Source organism: Natator depressus, chromosome 5, assembly GCF_965152275.1.
Source record: "Natator depressus isolate rNatDep1 chromosome 5, rNatDep2.hap1, whole genome shotgun sequence".
Lineage (NCBI taxonomy): Eukaryota > Metazoa > Chordata > Testudines > Cheloniidae > Natator > Natator depressus.
In genome coordinates, this window is record NC_134238.1 from 133,504,898 (window position 1) to 133,529,618 (window position 24,721).

General features: G+C 41.9%; 1 protein-coding gene across 5 annotated transcripts in view; it reads right to left on the reverse strand.

Moving 5' to 3' along the window:
- The window catches only part of TDRD7 (tudor domain containing 7), a 93,569-nt gene extending 71,898 nt beyond the window's left edge, over nt 1–21,671 (reverse strand). For 2 of the 5 annotated variants that reach the window (XM_074953715.1, XM_074953714.1), the window contains exons 1-3: nt 21,137–21,662; nt 19,269–19,410; nt 9,983–10,190 (exon numbers count right to left, since the gene is read on the reverse strand). In XM_074953715.1, the coding sequence (XP_074809816.1) occupies nt 9,983–10,190; nt 19,269–19,410; nt 21,137–21,343 (557 nt within the window). In that variant the 5' untranslated portion in view covers nt 21,344–21,662. Of the gene's footprint in view, nt 1–9,982; nt 10,191–19,268; nt 19,411–21,136 lie in introns of all 5 variants that reach the window. The other 3 variants (XM_074953718.1, XM_074953716.1, XM_074953717.1) reach the window with 3 other exon arrangements.
- Between the last annotated feature and the right edge of the window lie 3,050 nt (nt 21,672–24,721).

The following is a 24,721-nucleotide window of genomic DNA, read 5'->3' on the forward strand; positions in this document are numbered from 1 at the left end:
GAGCCTCTCTCAGTTCCTAGTGCTGATGACGTTGCACATGTGCCATACTCACAAAGCAACTGAATGCTCCAGCCCAGGGTGGCTGGCAAAGAAGCCAGACTATCCCTGTTGTTGCTGCTTTGTGCCAAGGCAGAGTTGGGCGCCAGAACTGAGAACAAGGAACCTCTTTCGTGTGCTATCAATGACTGCCCTGCTGGTGCATAGGCAGAATGGAAGAGGAAACAACCTGACTAAATGCAGAGGGGCAAGGAAAAGTTTAGGAAAGGGAGTAAACTGGGAACCAGGTGAAGAAGGAGGGAAGTCTGGCTAAGAATATGGAGGAAGATGGTAATGGCAGGTGGGTGGTGCAGTGAAGGTAGGCTGGGACTGGGAGCCAGTGAGGGAAAGGAGAACACTGAGCTCAGACAAGGAGCTGTGAGGTGGGGAAATGGAGAAGGGTTGAAGGTGGGGGATAAGGAGAGGAGAGTGACAGATCAGATGGGGGAGCCTAGGGTTGGCTGGGCAAGAAAACTGGAATCAGGATGAGAAGCCTAAGGAGTGGTGACTGGATAAACAGGGAGAATGGGACTAGGTCAAGAAGCCAGCCATGGGCAGTAAAGTCTGTGCCCAGTAGAGCACACTACTCTCCAGAGCCTGGAATGGAATCCAAGACTCCTGAATCTCACCATTCCTCTGCTGCCTGCAAATGTCTATGAAACCCCCTAGCAAAATGTCCCATCCCCAACTAGTACTGATCTACAGAGGATGACATCCTACTACAAGAGAACCTCGGAGTTACGAACACCAGAGTTAGGAACTGACCAGCCCACCACACACATCATTTGGAACTGGAAGTAAGCAATCAGGCAACAGCAGAGACAAAACAAAAAAAAACAAGAACCCAAATACAGTACAGTACTGTGTTAAATGTAAACTACTAAAAATAAAGGGAAAGTTTAAAAAAAGATTTGACAAGGTGTTCTGTGCTTGTTTCATTTAAATTAGATGGTTAAAAGCAGCATTTTTCTTCGGCATAGTAAAGTTTCAAAGCTGTATTAAACCAATGTTCAGCTGTAAACTTTTCAAAGGACAATCAGAGTTTTGTTCAGAGTTATGGACTGTTCAGAATTACGAACAACCTCCACTCCCAGGGTGTTTGTAACTCTGGGGTTCCACTGCACCTGCCTTCAGTTACTCAGTTAGCTCAAGTGGAGAGGTCTGTGTGATGGACCTGAAGATTCCAACCCTGCTGATGAAGCATGTGGGTCTCAGTATAATGCCACATGATGGAATTTCTGTTATTTCTGTTTTTTTAAAAACCCTATGAAATTACACAAAAAATCATGTTAAAAGAACATGAAGAGGAGTGCTTGACTTTACCAAGTTAGGAAATGTCAAAATTAAGGATGCTCGTGCAACCTTAATTCTGCCCCCTCATGCATAAGTAATATGATACAATCTTTAATTACACGATCACATACTATTTTTCTCATAGGAGCCCTGCCTCATTCAATGCACAGGATGGACAATCACTGAATGAGTAACTATTCAATATTTTTGATTTGGGTGTTCTCATGGTCCCAGACCTTCTGCCCAGTCCCCTCAAGATGATCCTCTCTGCCTTGTCCCAGTCCCCTCAAGATGATCCTCTCTGCCTTGTCCCAGACCCATTCTCCATGCCTAGCCACTGTCTTCTCCTTCTCCAGGCTTTCCAAGTCCCAGCCCCCCCACCCTTTTTCACTCCCAGATGCTTTGTCCAGCCAGTCCCAGTTTCTCCTTTCTGGCTCCTCATCCAGTTAGTTTCTCTATCCTCCATCCAGTCCTGGCCTCCAGTTGTCTCCCCATCTCCACCACATCTCAGTCTCCTTCTCCATCCAGTCTCTCTCTCCCCCCCAGCCCAAGTCTTGGGAACTACAGACCCGTCAGCCTCCCTTCAGTCCCCAGCAAAATCACGGAGCAGGTCCTCAAGGAATCCCTTTTGAAGCACTTGGACGAGAGGAAGGTGATCAGGAACAGTCAACATGGATTCACCAAGGGCAAGTTATGCCTGACCAACTTAAGTGCCTTCTATGATGAGATAACTGGCTCTGTGGATACAGGGAAAGCGGTAGATGTGATATCTTGACTTTAGCAAAGCTTTTGATATGGCCTCCCACAATATTTTTGCCAGCAAGTTAAAGTAGTATGGATTGTATGAATGGACTATAAGGTGGATAGAAAGCTGGCTAGATTATTGGGCTCAATGGGTAGTGATCAATGGCTCGATGTCTAGTTGGCAGCCTGTCATAAACATACTGCCAAGGGTACCATAAAATCCCTCCTTTACCTGTAAAGGGTTAAGAAGCTCAAATAACCTGGTTGGTACCTGACCAAAAGGACCGATAAGGGGAGAGGATACTTTCAAATCTGTGGGGGAAGGGTTTTGCTTTGTGTTCTCTCCGGGTCAGTGAGGAACCAGGGCAGGGAAAATACATCTCCTAAAGCCATACCTGAACTAAGCACCTAAGATTACAAATTGTAAGATATAGGAAGGAAATGCATTAAGATTATCTTTTGTTTTAGCTTGTGAATTTTCCCTAGACTAAAAGGAAGGTTTATTCCTGGGTTTTTTTGGTAACTTTAAAATTTTGCCTAGAGGGGAATCCTCTGTGTTTTAAATCTGTTTACCCTGTAAAATTATCTTCCATCTGATTTTACAGAGGTGCTTCTTTTATTTTGTTTTTATTATAAAGTTCTGTTTTTAAGAACCTGATGGGTCTGTAAGACACTAAAAACCTAATGGGCTGGTCTGTGCTCACCTTGTTAACCTATTTGGTTGGTATATTATTCTCAAGCCTCCCCAGGAAAGGGGGTGAAGGGGCTTGGGGGGATATTTTGGGAAAACAGGAAGTGGTCCTTTTCCTGAATCTTTGTCTAACTCACTTGGTGGTGGCAGCAGTACCCATCCAAGGACAAGGAAAGATTTGGAGAAGTTTTTAACCTAAGCTGGTAGAAATAAGCTTAGGGGGTCTTTCATGCGGGTCCCCACAGCTGTACCCTAGAGTTCAGAGTGGGGAAGGAACCCTGACACAGACGCTATCAAGTGAAGTGCCCCAGGGGTTGGTCTTGGGACTGGTTTTGTTCAACATCTTATCAATGATCTGAATGATGGGATTAATTACACCCTCAGCAAGTTTGTAGACGACACTAAGTTGCGGGGAGAGGTAGATACGCTAGAGGGTAGGGATAGGGTCCAGAGTGACCTACACAAATTAGAGGATTGGGCCAAAAGAAATCTGATGAGGTTCAACAAGGACAAGTGCAGAGCTCTGCATTTAGGAAGGAAGAATCCCATGCACTGCTACAGGCTGGGAACCGACTGGCTAGTCAGCAGCTCTGCGGAAAAGGACCTAGGGGTTACAGTGGACGAGAAGCTGGATATGAGTCAGCAGTGTGCCCTCGTTGCCAAGAGGCCAACGGCATATTGGGCTGCATTAGTAGAAGCATTGCCAGCAGATCGAGGGACATGATCATCCCCCTCTATTCGGCACTGGTGAGGCCACACCTGGAGTACCGCGTCCAGTTTTGGTCCCCCAATTACAGAATGGATGTGGAGAAATTGGAGAGAGTCCAGCGGAGGGCAATGAAAATTATTAGGGGGCTGGGGCACATGACTAATGAGGAGAGGCTGAGGGAACTGGGGTTATTTAGTCTGCAGAAGAGAAGAGTAAGGTGGGATATGATAGCAGCCTTCAATTACCTGAAGGGGGGTTCCAAAGAGGATGGAGCTAGGGTGTTCTCAGGGGTGGCAGATGACAGAACAAGAAACAATGGTCTCAAGTTGCAGTGGGGGAGGTTTAGGTTGGATATTAGGAAACACTTTCACTAGGAGGGTGGTGAAGCACTGGAATGGGTTATCTAGGGAGGTGGTGGAATCTCCATCCTTAGAGGATTTTAAAGCCAAGTTTGACAAAGCCTTGGCTGGGATGATTTAGTTGGTGTTGGTCCCGCTTTGAGCAGGGGATTGGACTAGATGACCTCCTGTGGTCTCTTCCAACCCGTATCTTCTATGACCCTATGAATCAGATTTTATCTACTAACCTCTAAGAAGTCTGAGCACACACAGATAGATTTTTTCAATGGCTTATAACTTGGCCAAAATTGGGCAGATTTTTATAGGAACAAAGGGCACATCCTTGACACAAAGAGAAACCCCTGCTAAATTTCAAGTTCCTCCTCCAGAACATGAAGGTGTAGAACTTCTAAAGAAACGGTCTTTATTTATTTTAAACGCTGACAAGACAATTTATTTTTCCCTATCATTCTTGGAAACAACTCAACTGATTGGGTTGAAATTGAAAAACTACCCACCAAAAAAACCCAAACAAGAAAACAAACCCTGCCTCAGGCAGGGCACCCAGCACAGGAAATTTCAATTTTCATGGTTCAAGTTTGACAAAAGTTATAAGCAGCTGAAAACAGCGTCTTATGTGATCTACCAGGCAACTTTAATAGATGGTGCTACTAGCCTTGCCTACAAAAGTGCTACAGCTGACATGGCAATCTCTGGGTGTGCTTTACACCAGCAGAGCCTACACATGCTCACCAGGCTATCTGCATTGCCCTTAAAGCAAGAATCAGGATTAGACAGGACCCCATTTTCCCGAAGAGTGAAATTAACTGCTGTTAGTTTCTCTGTTCCTCCATTCACTGATACACATGACTTGCATATGAAATCTGAATGGATAACATTCTTGTGGGTTTTAGGTCTTTTGAAAAATATTTTTAGTGAATACAATTAAACTGTCGCACTGATATGCATTGTTAACGTTTATGCCTTAGCGGAAAGTAGCATACAACTCATTTTGCTTCATGTCAATGCTTAGTTATAAAACTAACCATAATAATACATGGAGGATTATCAAAGTAATCAAAGCTATTCTGAGACTTAGTCCAACCACAATGATAAAACGAGGACATTCTCTGTATCATTTGATGACCAAGTTCAGCAATAAACATTACATAAAGAGAAATGATGGTGCAGCAGTTGTTTTAGCCAAGCTGGATTTTAGATAGTCAAAGAATAGCTGAAAACCAATGGGTAATGCTAATCCAGCAAAAACAGAAAAGAACCCTCCTCTGAATTCATCCAGATCTAGCCATGCAGTTGCTGGATTCAAGTGCACCAAAAACTAACCCTCCCCCCACAAAGAGACACTGTACTGTATTAAAAAATATACCGGCTTTTAATAGTTAACTTTTCCTTTTAAAAAGGTTCATTTGAATTCTCAGCTTTCAGAGCCAGTTTAAATCAAAATGCAAGCAGAAACACCACTAGTCTCTAGTGTTCTGACAGTTACCCCAAAAGATGAACTAGCACTGTTTCCTATGAAGAGGACTGTAAGTCAATCTTCATGCTAGTTTAGTGGAAGACTCTCAAAATTGTAGTGGATACATGTAAATTACATGGCTGACTTAGAACAATGCTTCCTTAGCTCTCGTCCCCTAACACCCTCTACTCTACTTGGGCTACATTGATGACATCTTCATCATCTGGACCCACGGAAAAGCAGCCCTTGAGGAATTCCACCATGATTTCAACAATTTCCATCCCACCATCAACCTCAGCCTGGACCAGTCCACACAAATGGTCCATTTCCTGGACACTACTGTGCTAATAAGCGATGGTCACAAACACCACCCTATAATGGAAACCTACTGACAGCTATACTTCCCTACATGCCTCCAGCTTCCATCCAGGACACACCACACAATCTATTGTCTACAGCCAAGCTCTACGATACAACCGCATTTGCTCCAATCCCTCAGACAGAGACAAACACCTACAAGATCACTATCAAGCATTCTTAAAACTACAATACCCACCTGCTGAAGTGAAAAAACAGATTGACAGAGCCAGAAGAGTACCCGGAAGTCACCTACTACAGAACAGGCTCAACAAAGAAAATAACAGAACACCACTAGCTGTCACCTTTAGCCCACAACTAAAACCTCTCCTGCGCATCAAAGATTTACAACCCATCCTGAAAAATGTTTCCCTCACTCTCACAGATCTCGGGAGACAGACCAGTCCTCGCTTACAGACAGCCTACCAACCTGAAGCAAATACTCTCCAGCAACCACACACCACACAACAAAAACACTAACCCAGGAACCTATCCTTGCAACAAAGCCCGATGCCAACTCTGTCCACATATTTATTCAAGTGACACCATTGTAAGACCTAATCACATCAGCCACACCAGCAGGGGCTCGTTCACCTGCGCATCTACCAATGTGATATATGCCATCATGTGCCAGCAATGCCCCTCTGCCATGTACATTGATCTAACTGGACAGTCTCTACGCAAAAGAATAAATGGACACAAGTCTGACATCAGGAATCATAACATTCAAAAACCAGTAGGAGAACACTTCAACCTCTCTGGCCACTCAGTAAAAGATTTAAGGGTGGCAATTTTGCAACAGAAAAGCTTCAAAAACAGACTCCAATGAGAAACTGCTGAGCTTGAATTAATATGCAAACTAGATACCATTAACTTGGGTTTGAACAGAGACTGGGAGTGGCTGGGTCATTACACATATTGAATCTATTTCCCTAAAGTTAAGTATCCTCACACCTTCTTGTCACCTTCTTGTCTAAATGGGCCATCTTGATTATCACTACAAACCTTTTTTTTCTCCTGCTGATAATAGCTCATCTTAACTAATTAGCCTTTCACTGTTTGTATGGCAACTTCTAACTTATCTGTATATATATATTTTCTAACTGTAAGTTCCATTCTATGCATCTGATGAAGTGGGCTGTATGTAGCCCACAAAAGCTTATGCTCTAATAAATTTGTTAGTCTCTAAGATGCCACAAGTACTCCTGTTCTTTTTGTAAATTGCATGTAGTGGTTTTGTAACACCAGAATGAAAGAACTCAAAAAGTTGACTTTTTCAGTTATATACTCAATTTAAAATAATTTAAAAATCCGTATTTCTATGCTGACAGTGCAATGCCAAGGGAAACACTTTCATGGAGTATCAGTATTTACTGAAAATATCATGGAGCATTTAGTAGTGTAATACTGTAATTTCTGCTTGACAGACAATCCCATTTTTATTTGCAATCCTCCCAGACACAGAAGAGAAATTGACATGTTTATTGTGCAATTTTTGTATAGATGCATTTTTCAAATACAGCTATCAGTTATCATCCCATACAGAGATTAGAGATATACATTTACAATTCAAACACTAGTTTATGGCCTGATTTCCAGAGGTGCCAACTTCAACAGGAGATGTGGGTCCTCAATACATCTGAAAATCTGTTAAATTTTTACTAATTAAAAATATGTACATGTCCACCCCATAAGGCTTTATGGAAATATGCTTATGAATGTATATATGACATAACTGGAATATGTTTTATGCTACATATGCCATGTAATGTATCTCTGTAAAGGTTATGATCTACTGAATCTATTCATCCTATTTGTATGCATGTGTCATTGTTGTATCCAAAGTTATGAATATTGGCTGTGTACTTGCTCGATTTCTAAGTTGCCTTAGTAAAGCATTTGAGCAGCATCTTGAGAAAGGCATGTGTAAATTACGTGCCCAATCAAGAAACACTTAAAGGACAATGAATCTTGGAAGGCTCCAATCTACATAAGAAGTCTACCTGAGGACATTCAAGGTAGCATGTAAACAATGGCTGCTGCCTGTAAAAACTGAGTCATGGGTGGACATATGACTTGCCCATGTGACTCCAAAACTCCATCTTGGAGCTGGACTTTGCATAGGAGAGAGGAGGGGGTCTCCACCCACAAGAGAAAGTCTATTTAAACCCATGGGAGACCCCTCCATTTTGTCTTTAGCTCGCTAAAGAGAGAGCCTCTCCACCCCCCAGGATACCTGAAAGAAACTGGAACAAAGGACAGTAACTACAGGGTGATTGCTGGACCCAGACTAGAAGGAGACTAGTCTGTAAAAGGAAGCTTACTTGAATTCCTCTAAGGGTGAGGTTTTTATCTGTATTCAGTTTTCTTACCGTATTAGACACAGGACTTGCATGTTCTATTTTATTTTGTTTGGTAAATCCTACTTTCTGTATTTAATAAAGTCACTTTTTACTTATTAATTAATCCAGAGTATGTATTAATACCTGGGGGGCTGTCATAACCATAGGGGTAGCCTAAAATTCCTCCTTACCTGTAAGGGGTTAAGAAGCTCAAGTAACCTGGTTGGCACCTGACCAAAGGAACCAATAGGGACCAAAGATACTTCTGGGGTGGGAGAGGCTTTGTGTTGAGTCCCCCCCCGGATGGTTCGCTGTTGGGACTAAGAGGGACCGGACATCAATCCATGTTCTCCAAATCTTTCTGAACAAGTCTCTCATATTTCAAACTTGTAAGCAACCGCCAGGCAAGGCGTATTAGTTTACCTTTGTTTTCTCAATTTGTGAATTTTCCCCTTTGCTAGAGGGAGGTTTAAGCCTACAGCTGTTAGGGGATGTGGTTCAGACCTGGGTCTGGGTTTGCGGCAGGCTAGCGGGTCTGGCTCAAACCAGGAAGGGCACTGAAGTCCCAAGCAGGGAGGGCAGGGAAAGCAGGGGCAGTAGTCTTGGCACATAAGTTGGTAGTGCCAAGGGGGTTTCTGTGATCCAACCCATCACATCCACAAATGAAGTTACCAACATTACTTGTCTTCATCTTAGTACTACATTTTCATGTTTGTCCCTAAGATGTCAAAATACAACCAAGCAATCTACTCTTTACTCTTGTGTGTATTAAAAAAAGCCACCTTCAGTAAGCATAATCATTTGAAGTCTAAATGCTTTCACAGCAGCATCTGGCAGAGGGAAGAGGATCACAGGACCACTGGCTCACTAAGTAACCTTGGGCAAGTCACAGACATTGTGCGTCAGTTTCCCCACTATAAAATGGGGGTAAATAATCCCCCCACTCCTATTTTTGCAGAGCATTGTGAGATCTACATGTGAAATCACTAAATATTACTCTTAAAACAAATCTGCATCCTGTATATAATCCTGGAAATAATCGGCTTACTTTTTGACAATAAAACTTTATTCTTCATAGTACTTCAAGGCCAAAGTGAGCAGGAGTCCTTTCTGGCTCACACATCAACAAAATTGTTAACTATGTTCCCACTGCAGAATTATGCTTAATCAGAACAACTGTCAAGCCAAGTTCTCATTCCAGACTCTCTTTGCAAGGCTGGAAGATAGCAAGATGGAATCCTCTCTTGTAAACAGAGGAAAGTTTTAACTGCAAGTTATTGAGATCTTAAAGAACTGCATGTCATTTTCTTTTTACAGTCACTTTCAGTCTCTCACCGGCACTGAATGGAGATTTCTGCTCTATGTAATGCCCCTTTATGAGACTGAAAGCAGTCACCACATTCAACTCAAGCATGTGTTCTATCTGTAAAAGATATTTAAATTATACCCATGGATTTCCTGGCAACAGCATTACAAATGCCATTTAGAACTGAAACAGGCTGTTTCTGATATTTACTTTTTTGCTTGTGGTAGGTGATTGAAAGTCTTCATAAGTATTTTTTTTAACTAACATTTTTTGAATAATCTTTTCAGGAATTGAGTTGTGCCCAAGATTTTGCCGTATCCTTTCATAAATTTAAAAGTGTCTGGGGGATATTATTTGGCAATTTCAAGCTACACTCCCTCAAGCGATAATTCATCTCTGTAACACAAAACATGGTATATTAAGATAGTGGCATAGTGAAACAGAGGAGACGAAAGGCAAAGTGCTTTGATTACCCCACATACCAGAAGAGTATTCCGGTATAATCCCACTTCTTGATAAGAATTGTTGCATTTACACTTTTTATTTTTAATAAAAATAAAAGTTTCGTAAATGTGGACAGTTCAGACAATTCAGCTGTTCCCTGAACGTCCACAATTCAGGACTTTCAGCTTATGAAAATTGTTTTTTTGTCCAGCACATTTTATAACTATTACATTATAAACACTGACCTGTTAATCATTGTGACATGTCTCTGCATTAGAACCTCTTTGGATAGTCCACTTCCAGGTCCCGGGGGCAAAGCATATTGAACATTTTCTATGCTGGGTTTCACAATTCCATAAGAACTTCCTTTGCTTTTTGGCCAGGGGGGTGTAGGCCTTCTGCCTTCTAGTGCAGCCCTTAATCCTGGCTGTCTCAAAGTTGCTTTTGGCTTTCCTATAACATGGGTAGATATATAAAAACCAGAAAAGACTATTATAATCTCAATTTGAAAGGTTCCTTCACCCAAGCATATACTTTAACAATAGTAAAAATATATCCCTAGAGAAATTAAGCTTTTGATGCTTATTTTTTAATAAACCTTTTAAATCTCATACCTAAAATGTTCATTCCTAGGCATAGTCTTTGAGCAATCAATATCCAGCCAAAACACCATAACCGATATTCCTCATCCAACAGCAGAGCAAGATTAATTAGGTAGGTTTATAGGGCAATAAATGGCGTGCAGTCTCTGGGTGAAAAGACAAGCCAATTCCAGGCTAAAATTTTTGAGAAAAAGTTCTCAAATGTGAGCTACTGTATATCATTACAGCCAGCACAGCTGAGGATTAATAGTAGCAGATTTTAGCAAACCATTCTCTCAGATGATATGTAACTACTAGCTTCACGAAAATGGTCTTGAACCTTTGTGTCCTTGTTAAAAAGGGTTCTCTCCTCTAAAAAACCATTTAACAACATTACATGCTACCCAGATAGCATGTAATTTTTGCTGAATGAAAGTTCTCATTTAACTCTATTTTGAGGCCATGTCAGCTTTTGGGGGGTAACATTCCCAAGACATTTCAAAGTGTCATTCTACTTCAAAACAGTCTAACTGCTGGAACATGTATGGGAGAAATTTAACATTAATTCCAGCATCAGTTAAGATATATAGTAACCCACAACGTAAGTTAGCATCTCAAGGAAGTAGATACCTTAAATTGATGTGCTTAAAGCCATTTGTACGTTGTATGGGAGCAAAACAGCTCAAACTATATAAACTATGACTTTTTTTATTTATACATTATAGTAAAATCAAAGACCTTTCTACAGTTCAGGCTTCGTGCACCAATTTAAATAACTGAAAGAAAACTTTTAAAGCTGAAATGCATTTAGACTTTAGTGTTGCTAGCTGCAATGCTACAAAGTCAATTATACTGATAAGCTACTATTTTGCTAGCAGTAGAGCCAAAGAATGTTTAAGCTGGCTCGCTGCACTCTATTTTGAAGTTATATCTTCATATTTATTTTTATTAAATTGCTGCCATCAACAAAATTTAGGTATAGTGAAATAACTATTCAAAATCCAATTACTGAGTTCTCTCTCAGATCTCTCATCTCAATGAGAAATTACACATACATCCAGTGCCACTAGTCTACAGGTCATGAAAACTCTGAATTCCTGTACAGCATGAACCTGTCTGCAATCTGATGTATGCAGCTGGAGAAAAGCAAATACTAGATTCACAAGCACAATTGTTGGTTGCTACCATAGATTTAATCTGCCTTGCTTTTATCAAATGAAGCATTAGCAGATGTCTCCCCGCTACCTACCATCTTTATCCCACTCACAAACACTTTTGGGAAAGGTAAATACTAGTAACCACTGAGATAGTAAAAGGTTAATTTGGTTCAGCTGACAGATACCAGTACACAAATAAATTTATTTAAGCTAGTGGATTTTACCAGAAAGATCATTTAATATCACAACAACACTTCCTTCCTGTAAAATGCCTTCTGTGTATTTCCATGTCACGAATCAAGAACTAAAGTATTTTCCCTGCTGGCAAAAGAACAACAAAAAATTTTCCATCTGGAGCACCTCTAATCACTGGCACTCCTGCATCAATTTAAACATTTCTCCTCCCTTCTACAAGCTCCAGGGACAAAGAAAGTGAACTAATTTAGGTTGTCTCCTACACTGGTAAAAAGTATCAAAACAACATATTACAGGTAGAAAACAATCATTTAATACTCTCTTTAGAAAGGCTGGAATTCACAAGTGTAAGGCTACCCAGAAAAAATGAGAAGGAAGCTACTGAATAATTCTGTGCAGAGCCCTGCAATATAGGTGAATACTAGTAAACAGTAAGACAGTCTCAGCGAATAAGCAGATATCCAGCTTGAAGCAGCAGGTGTGTACAGACAATCACCAGAGCCTTGAAAAGTTTCTCAAACTACAGTTCCCTATTTAAAAGGTTTATGGAGAGACAGACAGAAGTCAGCTCGGCCAAGCAGTAGACTCTGCCAATCAAACCAAGGATCTTGAGTCCACCTATTCGGGGAACACAGTCACTTTTGCAAGGAGATCTCCTCATGCCTGAAGATCCTCCCAGCCCCCATTAACAAGTCTGATGTATACTCTCCTGATCTTTGCAGATCTAGATGATGCTCACAAAAGCATCTTATCCCTTTTCATTTAAAAAGCTGACCAATTAACAAAGATACCCCAGAAGGAGGAAGAAAAAAAAAAAACCAACAAGGGAAACGCTGAGGACACTGGGCTGTGCTCCAAACTCACTGCACGGTCCAGTCAGTGGTAGAGAGAAACTGCAGAGTTGGGGCCACCCCCGCCTTTGTACCTTCGGAACCCTGCATGGTGGGGGGGGGGAGCGAGGAAGGAACGTGTGGCCCAACGGACGCGGCTCTAGAATGTTCTGATCTCGCCAGGCCGGGGAGTGCCTATCCCGGAAGCGGGTGTGTGCTGAAGCCACCTCAAAGAACATCATTTATCTGGCAATTCTGCTTCTCTAGATCTATCATCTCACAGGAGTGACAGCTCCTTGGCATAAGGCTGGCAGAACTCCCCCAACTCTTAAGATGTTTTGCACACACAAGGCCCCTAATAGCTGTTGCTTGACACCTTCTGAACATCCCAGTCAGTTTCTTCAATTTACTAGAAGGAAAGCTCCAAAAATAAACAAACTCCTCAAGTTCATCAATGCTAGACCAAAAGTTGTGCTTCAGATACAAGAAAAACCTCAAAAAAGGTAGCCCCCAAACGGCTGGAATATGTACAGGCATGAGAGCATTCTACAAGGTGGTAGCTTCAGAGAAGAAGTGTTACAAAGCAAACAATTTTCCTGTCTCTAAAGATCCCCTATAAAGGATCTGCACTCTTGGAGAATACAAAGCTTGAGGGATGCCCCAAGAGAAAAGTGAAAAAAAGCTGCTATCCTTTTCTTGGCACCTAAACTCAGACTTCAAGGTCAGAGGGGACTACCTTGATCATCTAGCCTGAATTCTTGCACATTACAGGCCACTCTACCTCACCCACCCACTCCTGTAACAGACCCCTGACCTCTGGCTAAGTTACTGAAGTCCTCCAGTCATGATTTAAAGACTTCAAGTTCCCAGGAATCCACCATTTACTCTAGTTCAAATCAGCAAGTGACCTGAATCCCATGCTGCAGAGGCAGCCAAAAAACCCAAGGGTCTCTGTCAATCTGACCTGGAGGGAAATCCCTTCCTGTCCCCATATCAGTTAGATCATTTAGAGCTTGCACATTATCAGTGAGACCCACTAGCCAGACATCTGGGAAAGAATTCACTGTAGTAACTCAGACCCCTCTGAGACACCCTGGCACCCCCTTATTCACCTCTGTCAGATAGTTAGGGTATTTTTTGCACAAAGTACGCTTTGTGAGGTAACATTCTAAAAGTCTTGACCTGCTAGATATTACTATCTCATTGGATCGTATGTGCTATCATCATGTGAAGTTATGAAGTTTGGCTACGTATGTGTTACTGAAACACGTTGTGAGGTTGAACACACCCACAAGCAGCCTTTCAGGTACAACAGTAAAAAGGCCAAACAATGTTAATCGCTTATTGAGGAAATGCACACATGCACAAGGATTACCCCAGGAACTGTGTACAATAGAAACCTCTCAGAGATAGCACTGCACAATGGGAACAGTTTGACCCAGGTCACAGCAAAAGAGCTTTCCAGCAAGTGGGAAGAAGATATGAAAGAGGGAAATGACATCATGATGGGACCTCACTCTCTACACAACAACACACCTGGAAACACCTAAGGAACAAAGACTAGACTGGGGGAAGTGATGGTCCCAGGCTAAAGGGACTTCTAGCCTGTGTATGAAAACCTGGGAAACCCAAGCTGCAAAGCAAAGGCAGCTTGTACCTTAAGAATCTGCCAACCTATTTATCACTCAGAGTGAGAATTTGCTAATCCATATTTAATCTAGTATATTAAACTTAGTTTGCTTTTTGTTTATTTACTAGGTAATTGGCTTTGATCTGTTTGCTATCACTTAAAATCTATCTTTTTGTAGTTAATAAACTTATTTCATGTTTTAATCCAAACCAGTGTGCGTTTGACTCACAGCTTAGGAAAATCTCAGCTTGGTTACTACAAGTATGCATGGTCCTCTTTACACTGAGGGAAGAGGCGGACTGGGTAGTAAATCCACATACTCGTCAGATTTGACCGGGGAAGGACGGTACTGCTTTGGGATCCTAGGCTGGTGGTCAGAGAGCCTGCATGTAACTGAAGCTGGGTGTGTCCCTCCTCCATGAATGCTGGTGAAAGTGTAAGCTTGGAGGGCTTTGCAACTTGTCACAGCAGCACAGTGTGAGAGGGAGCCCAGGCTGGTGGGTCAGAGGGCTCAGTGGTATCCCAGTTCCAGGTGGCACCCCTGCGGGGAACCCATCACACCCTCCCCATATAGTATCCCATCTCCAGCCTTTGGAAATATTTGCTACAAGCAGTAGCAGATGAGCCACATGCCATTGTAGGTACTCCCATCATACCATCCCCTCCACAAACATCTCAAGCTGAGTCTTGAAACTAGTCAGGTTTTTTGCTCTCACTGCTCCCCCTGGGCAACTGTTCCAGAACTTCATTTCTCTGATGGTTAGAAACCTTTGTCTAATTTCAAGCCTAAACATCTTGATGGCCAGTTTATATCCATATGTTCTTGTGCCTACACTAGCCCTTAACTCCTCTCCCTCCTTCCCACTGCCTTGTCCACTTGTGTAGAGACTGCCTCATCTGAGGAGCTGGAGGTTGGTACCACCAGCTCTGAGCACAGAGACAGTGACTACATTAAGAAACCAATGCATGGTGGAATCCACAGCTTTACTAGTACAGGCCACTCTGATGGTGAAACCTGCCTGGGACTGGGGGCAGGGGGATGGAGAGGCGGTGCTGCAGCAATACAGAAAGCATTGGCACCAAGTTCTAGTACTCAACTGTCCTGGCCAACTCAGACTTGAGCTTTAAGCCAATCTCATGCTGAATTTGCAGGTTTCGGTGGAATGCTTCAAATTAAGTTCTTGTTTCTTCACTGCTTGATGTGGCATCTGCAAGCACATCTGGCACCTCTAGATGTTGTGGTCTCCTCTGAATCAGACAAGGCACCGAATGTGGTTTTCAAGTCTTCAGTGATGTTCTATCTCATGGACAAGATTTGAAGCTGCTGAGCAGACTTCCTTTCTCCTAAAATGTCATACCCAAAATAAAAAGAAAATGGGTACCACGTGTGCTGTAGGAGTCACCAGACCAATATACACAGAACTAGTGCTGAGCTTAGCAACACTGAAGTGCCTACCAAACTTTGGCCCTGATGGAGGGGTTTAAAAAAAAAAAACCCCCAAGAGAGAAGATGACGACGAAGACAGGCCTGAGAACTGAAGCAGTGTAAAATCGCTAGAGGAAAAAGGCTCAAATGTCAACAGCCATAATGGAACTGACTGGAAGGTAGGATATAGCAATAAGGAGGTAAAGAGCTGAAGCAATGGCCAGACAAAGAGCAGTCTCTAGCTAGCTGCTTGTCATGACTGTGGTCAAGAAACAACTAACAGTAACAATGACACACTGTTTCTACTTGGTCAGGTGAAGGCTAGTAGGGAGCCTGATTCATAGTTTAACTTTTTACTGCCATTGTGAAGGACCAAAAACCTTTAGAGGTAGGAAAGTTTTGACAGTAAGAAGCAAGAATCCTGCAGAGATGGTATCTTCAGAGAATCTCATGTTACAAACTAACATGACTCTCATGTAGCTTCTCATTTTTTGTCCATCTTGCAGCTTCCCTTCCTTCTTATCGATCTGCTTCTTTGTAGACCTGTTTTTGTTTAATAGAATGAAACTAGCAAAAATCATGTTCATTTTTCTATTTGTGATGATGTTGAGGTAGGAGTATTTGGGAAGAATAATAGGCAGGGTAAAGTTTTCTACATTAATGTTACACTGAGGCTGGACAAAATAAACTTGAGTTACCACCTTAGTCTACTCCCATAAAAATGCACAACAGTCCCTGAAAGAGATGATGATTCTTATGGTAATTTTCAACTGAAGTGCAGTTTATTCCTAGCAATTCTATGATGTTCACTGTAGTGTTAGTACCTCATACATTTACTAAATTAAGCCTCAAAACTTTTGAGCTAAAAATGGAGTACCCACCTTTTTACAGATGGGAAACAGAGGCAGACAGGGACTACATGACTTCGCAAAGGTCATATACAAAGTCTACGGTAGATGGAACTCAATCTTCTCCCAGTTCTCTACCTTAACCACAGGATGATTCCTTGCTCCCTATTGTTCTACTCTGGAAAGTGTGTTCTCCATGGCTAAAACTTTCAAAAGTGGGTGCCTAAAGGAGGATTTAAGAGTCTAAGTGTTTAAAATTTCTGATTTTCAGAAATGCCAAGTACCCAAGCAGTTTCCACTGAACTGATCATGGGAGCTGCTGAGTGTTCAGCAGTTCAAAAACAAAAAATATCAAGCTCCTTGTTAAGGAGCCTAATTTTTGGAATTTTTTTTTTTTAAGTCTCAGCCCACCTGCATTCTGTCATATCTGCCATTTTGTCCTTTTACTTTTTAAAAAATTCCTGGTAGAACTGCTGCTGGAAGACAGAAATTCTATACTTTTTTCTTGCAAAGCATGTTTCTAAATTCCAATTGGTTATATCTGTGAAAATCCACAAGGCAATGAAGTTGCCCAGATGCCTAATTTGGCCTACCAAGCTTTTTTACTGGGGATATCTGAGACAAGAAACCAGAATGACTTCTGATTCAGGGTTAGCCTGTGGGGCTGGCATTTGGGAGGGGTGGGAAGAAAAAACAAATTTTTTTTTACTTGTAAGTCACCAGTTTTAATATGAAAATAATTGAGACAAACATGAAACAGTACTGTACTTAAAAGGGATAATGCAATTATCGGGTCTGTCAGAAGCAAGTCTGAATATTTTTTAGTGAAAGTCTCTTTAAGGATTACTATAAGAAAAAATAACCCAGGTGCTATAGATTCTTCTAATTTGAAAGTTCTCTGAAGCAGCCTGGTCTCAACCAATGCACAAGGTGTGAGCTCAGTGAAATAGGGCTCCTCCTTGTGCCATTACGTCACTGAAAACGTAATTTGCGCAAAAGAGCTTGAATGAGGCAGGCCTCTCAAGGGGGGCAAAAAAACCTAAATGTGTTTATATAATTAAGGACTATTATAAATTTATTCATCCAAGGGAAGAGTTAACTTTCATAGACCATGTTAGCTCCGGTATTTTTGACTACTTCACTTTGGATAGTGTTCTTCTAATAGGTTTCTAATTAAAAAAAATATATATATATCTGACAGCCACAGCACATAGAAAATGATCCTTTCCTCCAATGGGTTATATTGGAGTTCTGATGTGAATTTATAGTTGTGTAATTATTTATGGACTTGCTTTATTGTGACCACTTCAGATGGTTTTATCATTAGTTTTTGGAGGGGGGAGGATTAAATCAAATATGGTTAATTGTATTATCTTAATGCATTAAGATCATTTATACATTAGACAATATAAGATACACAAGGTGGTCTCAGGAGACAGCACTGAACATTGACAACCAGGGAAAATTTAGAAGCTTGCACCACCACTTCATTTCTTATGAGTTAAGAAAATACCAGATTAGATTCTGGTAAACGCACTCCAACATCCATATTATTACCCTTTTCTACCAAGCAGGCTGCTCTGCCACAAAAATGGTAGCCCTCTGAAGAAAATCATCACATTCCAGGAATGAATGTGGCAGTTAAGTAGGAAGGTTTTTTGTTTTTAATAAAAAACAGGATAAGAGCTTTTTACATCAAATTTAATTCCAGAATATTTTAAAGCATCCTAACAAACCCTGTAAAAACTTTGTGCTACTTGTAGGTGGATCAACTGGTTTGAATGCTACTACATAAGCAATAGTGCTCCATTTTGACACTTTAGCAAAACATGACCAGAGGGCTACTACATTACTGTACTAATTTGTTTTACAGTTTAAGTTTAGTATGAACCTTTGATCCCCGGCTCTTGCAGGGCGTGCCACCACCAGTTTCTTGTCTGCCTGCTGGGCAGCCCTTTGATCTGCCACTGGAAGAAGAAAGGAAGTGAGAGCTCTGTCCAGTTTACCCTTCACCTATCTTACAGCTCGAGGCACCAGGGAAGATGAGAGGGGCTTGTTTGACAGCCTGTTTCCTCTCCCTTCCCAGCTGGGAATCAAAGAATCACTCTCATAGAGGGAACACCCCAGTTACAGCTCTGCAGCACAGAGATCAGAGGCAATCTGTGTCCAGAAACAATGAGAATAGCTGCTGCTCTCCTCAAGGGTGGGGCTTACTCCTGTGTCCAGGAAGAGACCTTAAATAATTCTTCTCACCCCGACTCCAATATCTTTTAATAACTAGAGGACCCACACAGGCTAAAACCGACCTGATTCTAAAGTCTAACAAAAAGGATATGTCTACACTGCAATTAAAAACCTGTGGCCAGCTGACTGAGGCACACAGGGTTCAGACTCTGGGGCTGTTTCATTGCAGCGTAGACTTATGGGCTGCAGCCCCAGTTCTGGAACACTCCCATCTCACAGGGTCCTAGAGCCCGGGCTCCAGCCTGAATCCAGAAATCTACACTGTAATGAAACAGCCCCACAGCCAGAGTCAGCTGGCACGGGCCAGCTGTAGGTTTTTAATTGCCTTTTAGACATACCCACAGACAGCTACCCTTCAAGCCTGTGCTCCAGTAACATCGCTGCACATTTGTAAGCAAGAGCACTGTTTTCCTATTAACTTTCTCATGTGTGTTTCTTCAAAGTACTGTCAAGCACAAATATATATTTCAGCACTGTTTTCTTCTAGTGTGAACTGATCAACAGCATACACAATTCATTGTAATCAGAAGGTTTATAAGGGAAAGGCTCTGCCACAAGAGACTACAGGTTTAATTAACAGCACTTGTCATGAAGCTGTCTTCCAGCTTATGAATTCTTACCAACTAATGTGAATGGAGCAGTGTTCTTTAATCTCATCTGGCAGTTCACCTGTCGTCCCATTTTTCTTTTTGAACTTCTCTGGCAAGCTACCAGTTGAGCAATTCGCACAGTCTCAGCGGAAGCAACAGCATGGCAAGTGATCTGCTCACAGGGGGAGAAAATGGACATACGGAAATAATCAGGTCCAAACTTCTCTGTACTCCATGAAAGAAGTTACACAATATCTCTTATATTTACTGAAATGCTATTATCTTTAAAATTGCAGAAGTTCAACATTTATAGAAAGACTACAGTGAGCTGTTCATACTTTTGATACCTAAGATATTTACTAGATCTTACACCCTCCCAGGAACTGCCTCTCCTTCCATGACCTGACTTTGGAACTCTGATAAACCAGCAACCCACTGCTGCGAGACCCCACGCTCAGGTTGCTGCAGACAGGACATAGAGCCTTTCCCGTACAGGATCCTACATTATAGAATATCCTCCCAAAGGAGACTGGGATAAATCCAACTAAATGTTGCCAAGTTTAAGACATGCAGCAAAGTTCTCTCTTTGCAAACAAAAACTAATGACTAGAACATGGAAAAGTACTGATGTCCTCCATGCAGACACATTATCCCACTAGTCTGTAAAACATCTACCCCCAATTCAGGGATTTGAAAAATAAGTAAGTAGAAACAAAAACTACCATCAAGACAGAAATTGCTGTACATGGTCTTTTAGAAGTGTGTGTGTGTGTGTGTGTGTGTGTGTCCCTCTCCCAGAGTTTGAGAAATAATGAGAGACAGACTTATTCAATGAATGAGGCTACTGTCTTCCAACTGGGGCTGTCATTTCAGTAATACTTACTTTACAAGGCCCAGTTTACCATTGTCATAGTTCAGGGTAACTGCACCTGTATTTCCCCTTCTGTGGTTCACCAAGAGCACCTACCCTTGGCTTATGGATCCTCAGCTGTCACTTCTCCTGGGCAGAGACCCATCTCTCTCCCAGTCTTGACGGGGGCTTTTCCAGGCTGTGCAGTTCTGTCCCTACACTGGGATATCCCCAGCAAGCCAGACTGCCTAAACAGGCGAGTAGTTGCACTTGGCCTCCTCTCCAAAGGCTTATGAATGGTGTAACTGCCAGCAGTTACCACATAGCTCTTTCTAAGCTAGCACATTGATTCTTAAGGTGCAAACATTCCAGAGGAAACATTAAAAACAATCAGTATTTCTATATGCATGCTAAAAGGTTACCTGAGGTCACTCATCAAGTCTTATGGAGCCCCGTAGGTCAAAGTCCTTCCAGAAAGGATTGACCCCCCCTCCCCCGGAGAGAAGGTCCTGTCCATTTGATGGATCAGAAAGAAAGTCCTCTCTTTATCTGCTGGTCTCTTTAAAATCCAGTCAGAACCAGTATATGTGAACTTCTCCAGGTGGTGGCACCCCATTGAAAGTGTTACAGCCTAAGTGAATTTGCCTAATCATATCCCACTGTTCTTAGTTTCTGGACAACTGTGGTCTTCCTCCCCCATACAGTCCCTGACCCACAATACTCAAGCTTAATAAAGTAAGATATTCTAAAGATATTGCAGGAAATTGCCATATTTGTCACAACCACCATATTATCTAAACACACTCAGAACAAGACTAAGCCATATGGTAAAAGATTATGACACTAGTGCTCCCGCTATTGCTGCACTCGTCGGAAACACTGTTGCTAGACCAAGAGCGTGAGATCTCCCTACAATCTTCAGCACAAAGCTAGAGACCCACAAGCCTTACAATGAATTCCCAAGCCAGTTTAACAAGCAATTTGAGAAAAGCCACCAACTGTATAATTTGTTACAATTCCCATGACATTGTTATGAAGCTTGTCTTACCTCACCCATTTTATTAATTTCTATTCTGACAACTCCCGGAACAGTCTTCAAGTATTCTTCCAGCGTAGAGTGTCCTAACTGTTTGAAAGGGATCCAATCCCCAGTCAAGGATTTGTACTCCCCCTGCAGTCGTGGCAAGGGTATTCCATTTTTACTGGACTGGAGAACAGCTCGAAGCATCTTTGCAACTAAGTCAGATTCCGGCATCTTTATCTGTAACCAAAAATAAGCATTTACATAACGAACATTTCACGGATTCTTGCTCTCCTTGCCCACCGATTCACATACAGTATCTCGTATGCTAACATGAGTGGGGGGGGAAGGGGGGAGAAGACGACCAATGATGAAAACCCTGACTTTGGAGACTAAAACATCTATAAAATGACTAAACAGAAGCAAACCCAAATACTGTCATGTTGTGGCTTCCACATAACAGACTGGTGAAAGAACAGCAACGCAGAATAACCAAAGAAACAAAATAAATACATTTAGATTATAGAACAAGAATGTATGAACACCACTGGTGGATCAGCTCAGGCCATAAGTGAGTTATGCAGGTCATTCCAAACAAATACCAATACAACCTTACATCATCATGGCTTTTATTTATGCCATACACTTTGGAAAAATTATATTTTTGGAGGACAAAATGTTTTAAAGCATATTGTAATATTTTGTATGATTCCCAGACAAAATTATGTTAAAATTGAGTTATGTTTGAAAATAGAGATCAGTAATTTAAGGTAAAATACATTACAGGGGTGAAATAATCCAAAACCAAGCATTTATAAACAAAGGAAATTCAGAATTAATGGTAAACATAAAAAAATCAGACACGTTAGGATATGGAAATGCACAGTTAGGGCACCCAGGGCAGCCTTATCTCCATTCTGTATTGACCCCATACAATAACCACAGAATTATGATTAAGGCATTATAGTGTTTGTGACCCCAATTTGGATTAATCTAATGTCTCTTTAAAAATAAGTCCATTTCCCCCTCCCCCTCCCCCCCCCCAGTGTCACTACAGTGCAGGGTCAGGTGTGGAAAGGCACAGTTAAGGCTGTTCCAGGGCCCTATCAGTTGTCAACGTAAGTCTGGCCCATCCATGTGATCTGGAGTTGCTGAGCAGCCTTGGGTTGATTAGGAAGGCAACATACAAAGCCAATACTCGGACCATACACCAAAGATAAAAAGGGGGCATCCAGGTAGTGCTTCCCTTCATCTCTGACACAGGTGGTGAGACAGTCTCTGCAAACACAAGCACCCAAACAGTACAGATACTAATGCCAGGCTGCGAATGCTGATAGGCAGCAGAGTACAGTGCAACACAAGCGGTGATCCACTGAGAACACCAATACTAAGGCAGGGCCCTGAAGGGCTGCCAAAATAACTCACTCCTCAACAGGTGAATAGCTAAAAGATGCTGAAGTACCAAGAACATTGGAATGAAAGCAGACACCAAAGCACAAGACACAGATATAAACAGATGCAGCTGAGCATCAAACAAGCTGCATCTCAAGAAAGGTATGCTAAATGGTGTGGACATAATTGAAAGGAAGAGACTTACTAAAAAAGGATCCCCAAAGGCTTTGAAGCAATTGAGAGAAAAGAGCCGGAGCAATGACTGGCAGAAGCACAGCTCCTGAAGAACTTCTTTGCTGTACATAGTCAAAAGGAAGCTTCTGACCAGTTTCTTATGGCAGCAATTAAGCTGAGTGTCATGAGACCACCACCAGTGCATCAACCTCCATCCCGTTCCCACAGCTGTTGGGGGCCAAAACTCTTTACAACTTGTGCAGTTCTGCCAATCTCAAGCTAAGAATCTGATCCCAGGAGTGAAAATCCTAGCTGAGGACATCTTTAAAGAAGCAATATTACAGGGGAAGTTGTGATGTACTCAATTGCCAACAGCTGTTATAAAAAAAAATATAGCTAGCTAGTTTTGCCATACAAGCTCATGTTTCTATGTTAAACCCCAACCTGCAAGTACATAACACTACTCAATATACCACCTCATATTGCACCTCAAATTTAATGGACTAAATGGACACACCCCTATTATGCTAATTTTTAATCCTGCCCCTAGTGATAAGACAGTCTCTCTCTCTCTCAGGGATTGTCTACAATACTGCACGAGGTCCATCTAAAATACACAACTTCAACTACATGAATAGCATAGATGAAGTTGATGGACTTAGCTCTACTTACCACAGCGTCTTCACTGCAGTAAGACGACAGCTGACACTCTCCCATAGACTCCGCTTGAGCTTCTCGTTCTGGTGGAGTACCAGAGTCGACGGGAGAGTGCTCAGTGGTCGATTTATCACATCTATACTAGACGCAATAAATTGATCCCCGCCGATCCAATGGATAGTGTAGACAAGACCTCAGAAAGAATCTCATAGGGCAACATTGTGCTCCAGAACAATTGATTAGTATATACATTTAACAGCTTAATAATGGAAAGCTCACAAACATGATGTGGGCAATACAGCCAATTATCAGTTCATAACTATTGTCCAACCTATTCTCTTTTCAAACTTGTTGGTGAACGTATTCGTCAGAAAACTATTTGCCATGTTTCAAAGTACGGGGGAAAAGAACTGAATTCTCTCTCTCTCTCCCCCCACCCCAAAAAAAGAAGAAAAGTATTTATCCTCACAGAACCCAAGCCAGCTGAACGGATTCTCCACAAAAAAACCCAAAAAAACCAATACCACTTCTAGGGAGAGACTAATAATTAGTAAGTTTCAGATCAAAAAGTGTCTCTTATAAAGATGAGCATGTGGAACCAGAGATAAATGGAAACTTCTGAAGCTAACCATCCTAGATTTTCCCCCCATAAACCAGCATTTTATGTCCTGATGTTTTTGAAAACATTCAGACTTAAGGTTTTCGCTCCCCAGCTGTTTCCCACTCTGTTCATATACAGTTGAATAAAGCTCCACATTCCCAGCATGCAGCACTGTAAGTAAAATGTGTATCTCATGCATTGAGGTGTCCAGCTACAAGAGATACCATCAAACTTGATGAAACAGGCAGATTGGTGAAAGGTTGTTCATCCCCTCAAAAGAAGCTTGCTACCCACACAAGATCTAGGAAATTCAAAAGGTGCGTAAGCATCTGTAGAAGCCCGGCTTTGCTTGTCAGGCTTTAGACTAGGAGTATAAGGGTCTGTCTACACTGCAATTAAAACCCTGTGGCTGGTCCGTATCAGCTGACTCAAGCTCCAGGGGCTCAGGCGAAGGGGCTGTTTAACGGAGATGTAGATGTTTGGAGGGGGAGTCCCAGAGCTTGGGCTCCAGCCAGAGTGTCTACAGTGCAGTTAAACAACCCCTTAGCCTGAACCCCATGAGCCCAAGTCAGCTGACACAAGCTAGCCATGTAACCGTACACGAAGAGCCTGTTCTCCCCTTTCCATACTATGATAGGCCCATCTTTACACTGCCCGTGCTGAAGATAAAAGGGAAACTTAGACCCACCATGTTTGGGGAGCTCCAATTTCAAGAACCCTGAGATGTTTATATGAAGACCAAACTTATCAAGCACTTCACCTGCCTGGGCTGCATTTCATGAGTTTCC